Below are 4,025 nucleotides of genomic sequence, written 5' to 3'. Positions count from 1 at the left end.
AAACTGTACATAACATATCTATATTTTTGCTAATTTAAAAACTGGACTTAACTTTCAAAAATGGTCATAACTTTCTAAGCTTTTAAAAATTCAACATAAATTTCTGGTCACTTAAAAAGTATACAAATTGTTTGTCTTTTAAATATTTGTACGCAAATTTTTAATCATTTCATTATTACAAACTGGACGTGTTTGTTTTTTTTTTGTTTTCTGAAAACTGGACAAAATATTTTGCGCTTACAACGGGGTCATACAGTTTGGCTCATTTAAAAACTGGGCATAGGTACATTTTTTCACGCAACAATTTTCTGCCATTTAATTTTATAATATTGTTCCAAGACATACGTTTTTCGACAGTTACTCAGGGTATATACATATGTTAATATATACTATTTAAATACCGATATGTCAAAAATTTAAATACTTATCTGGATAAATCGCCCACCTAGATCTAAGGTGCGATCAGCTCAAAATAAAATTATGGCGATTTTTTTTGCATAAATCAATGCATAGGACTCACATCAAATTAATGCGAATACTTCTTTCTTCATGATTAAATACATTAACTAAAAACCTACTGTTATACCTGTTTTTTTAATTAATTGCGTTGAATCTGTAAGATTCATAAGCAGTTATATTTCTTTCTCTGAATTTCGAGTTAGCTCACTTTAGATCAATTCGGTAACTTGATTAGCTCCGATAGCTGTCGACTAATTTCTGTAACTCAATACACCCTGCTAGCTGGATAAAATTTGATAAATCGATAGATAGTGATAAGTCGATAAACTTATATAACCCAAAAATTTCGATAACCCGATATATGTACTTTGAAAATTGCAAGTGCTTCGATTCGAAAAAAGTACAAACTTCAAAAACCACCAACAAATTTGGATAAGGCAACAAATATCGATATATGGCGATAACTCGATAAACTTTGCTAACTCTATAATACTCAATAACTCGATAAATACTTGATAATTTAATAAATATCGATAACTTAACAAATTTCAATAGCTTGGCAGAAGTTTGATAATCCGATAAATTTATATATTTCGAAAACTTTTGTAAATTTCGACAACTAACTTTTTATATTTGTCTCGATAACTCAAAAAAAAAAATTGATCAATTTGAACAACCCCATACATGCCGATAACTCAATAAACATGGATAACCCGTAAAATTTCGATAGCTAAATGCCTCGATGATTCAATAAATTTCGACGAAAAATTCCAATAAATTTTCTTACACTTTCAGAGAACCAAGAGCTATTTTCGAAAATCAAAACTCGATCCGCTGACTTAGTACAAGAAAGGCCATCCCCCCACCATTATCAGCGCACTGCTCCGCTCGACAATAAAATTCAAAGCTTTATGATTTAAATACATATGCACATAGCTATAACTAATTCCTTTATTTTTTCACTAATATTTATCAATCTCCTAAAAAATACAAGTAATAAATCTGCTTTAGCTACTCTTTCGCATCCACATTTTTATCGCTTGTCCTCTACTTGGATTCCGATGCCATTCCAGATCATTTCCTTTTCAATATTGGTAGTATTGATTGGGGTTGAAGCCCATACCAGCATAGCCAGCAGGAATAGGAGCGACGTAAGCGGGAATGGGCGCTGAGTAGGCACCAGTTGAGCCGTATGAAGCTGCGGCGGGAGAAGCGCAAGCAACTGGAGCCAAGTTAGGTTGACAGCTGAACAGGTAGTTCTTGGGGCAAGGCGGTGCTGGAATGCTGGGAGCGGCACCATAAGCGGATTTACGGAAACGTGTTAAATCGTAGGCAGCTTGCTGATTCTGCTCGGCTTGGGTTTCCTGGACGCTAGATGTGGCAGCCGCATTACCAGCTGGGCTAGCCAAGGCAACGCTGAAGAGGGCGGCGACTAGAGCAATGCAAACGAAGGATTTCATCTTGGCTGGTAAGTTTGACTTGAGTACAAGTGACTGGAACTGTGTAGCTACTAAAGTGAACTAATGATTTAGGATAGCGAACAGTGGGTTTTTTATACTCGTAACTACAATGCTTTTTTGGTGCTACATATTGGCTTGTCATCGAACTCGATACTTGGCGGTTGGCGGTTGGATTTTTGCTGTAGTCGGCGAAAGTTCTTTAAAAGCGCATAATTTTTTGTGGAGCAGCGCATTTTTTTTTTTGCAAAATATATTTTTATCGTGTTATAGTTCTTTTTTGATGTTCCATGCAAATTCGAGCATGAGTCGAAGGTTTATCCGGTTTATATAAAAAAAACTGATTCCGCATTTTTTTGTGCATTAAGTGCATTCACTTCTGTAAGTGGTAAGTTTTTGTTCTATTTTTACGCGAAATATGAAACGGTCGGTGCCTTGACATTTTTTGGACATAATTATGCTTTCTGTGCGATTTTATTTATTTTATTTTTTTTTTTGAATTTTTCTGCAAATTAATGATTTGTTTTTTTTCAGTGGTTAAACCAAAACGAATATATATTTTAATTTAAATTAAAATACCAACTTATGTCGGTCGTCAACCTTAACGTGCGCAGTTTTAGAGTCAACCACGATTAGTCATTCGATGTTTGAAAAAAATAAGGATCTCAATTACTGTTGAAAGAAATAAAGTTTTAACCAGATACCCAGAATAATTACTGAATGGTGGACTTTTAAAAAGGTCAGCCAAATTTCTGTAAGGGTTATAAAATTATTTTGATAATAAATATGATATATTTGGCGTCTAGTGTGGGGCCAGTTCAAGGCTAGTTCGGAACTTTTTCGGCACCAGTTCGGGACAGTTTGACACTTGTTAAGGACTTGTTCGGGACCATTTTGGAACTTTTTGGATCAGTTGCAGACTAGTTCGGGAACATTTTGTAAATTTTTCGGGATCAGCTCGAGACTAATTCAGGAATTTTTCGGTATAATTTCGAAACTAGTTCGGGACTTTTTCGGGAACATTTTGATATTAGTTCGGGTCTAGTTGAGGACCATTTTTGGACTAGTTTTAGTCCAGTTCGGTACAAGCTTGGCACCATTTTGCGACTAGTTCAAAACTTATTAACAAATGAGTCCCCGCACTCTTGCCCCGAACTCTTCTTGAACTAATTCCGAAACGGTCATCAACAAGTCCCGTCAACAGTTCCCTCCCCTTTGTGTGATAAAATCAAGGCGTACGCCAAAAATCGGTGGAGAAGCTCGGCCATATGCGCCACTCTATTATTCTCATTAGATATTTAATTTTGATCTATACAAATGTTTGGCACCGATTAACTGACTGAAAAAAATAAAAGTCAACATTTTACTGTAGCTTTTTTTCATACTCATAACTTTTTTTTATAAAAGTCAGAACTAGTTGGGTTCCCGTTATTTTTGGCACTAAACTAACTCCCTAACTTCCATTAAAATAATATCCTTAATAAAAGGGAAGCGGGTGCTACCTTACTCGCTGCTTCCCTATTGGCACGGACAATGCAGTTCATTTCATTTATATACTGTTTCACAAATCTTTAGTACAACAAGCAATACAACTCAAACGGATTTGGTAGAAGAAGATATTCCTATCAACAAATTTTCTTACATGCCACGGGTTTTGAAGGAGTTTTTTTCTCAAATTCCTTGTTGTTATCGCTAGTAAGTCTTAAATGGGCTTAAGGGTAAAAATGGGGAGTTGGAATGCCTTCACAAGCCAGAAATATATTGGTTATGTCGAGGTCGAGCCTTGATAAGGAGGAGTTATAAACGTAAAAAAAATGTTTCCATTAATTGTACGTGAGTCCTATAAATTGATTTATGCAAAAAAATCGCCCACATTTTTTTTTTGAGTTGATCGCACTTTAGATCTAGGTGTGCGATATGTTCGCGACACATATAGTACATAGTGTGGCAGAACATCACAGTAGCTTCGCCTACTGCTTTAGAAAAGAGTTCAATTGGTTTGTATGCTGCCAAAAATGTTACTATTTCTTTCGCGCTTGCGGACTAAGTAAGCCGCTTACACTTTTTATACCCGAGCGCACTTGTGCACAAGGGTATTACAACTTTGTT

General features: G+C 35.6%; 1 protein-coding gene across 1 annotated transcript; it reads right to left on the bottom strand.

The window, feature by feature from the left end:
• Window positions 1-1,414: 1,414 nt before the first annotated feature.
• LOC108382764 (vitelline membrane protein Vm26Aa-like) lies at window positions 1,415-1,968 on the bottom strand. Its single transcript, XM_017639136.1, has one exon. The coding sequence runs from the start codon at window positions 1,917-1,919 to the stop codon at window positions 1,545-1,547; it is 375 nt and encodes a 124-aa protein (XP_017494625.1). The 5' UTR covers window positions 1,920-1,968; the 3' UTR covers window positions 1,415-1,544.
• Between the last annotated feature and the right edge of the window lie 2,057 nt (window positions 1,969-4,025).

The sequence above is a fragment of the Rhagoletis zephyria genome, unplaced genomic scaffold, assembly GCF_001687245.7.
Source record: "Rhagoletis zephyria isolate East Lansing unplaced genomic scaffold, Rhagoletis_zephyria_1.1 Rzeph_scaffold_28531, whole genome shotgun sequence".
NCBI lineage: Eukaryota > Metazoa > Arthropoda > Insecta > Diptera > Tephritidae > Rhagoletis > Rhagoletis zephyria.
Note: the sequence above shows the minus strand (reverse complement) of the source record. Positions and strands in the feature narration are given on the sequence as shown.

Bases quoted from the DNA above. Each gene is read 5' to 3' on its own strand.
- LOC108382764 (XM_017639136.1), bottom strand. From the start codon at position 1,919: ATGAAATCCTTCGTTTGCATTGCTCTAGTCGCCGCCCTCTTCAGCGTT.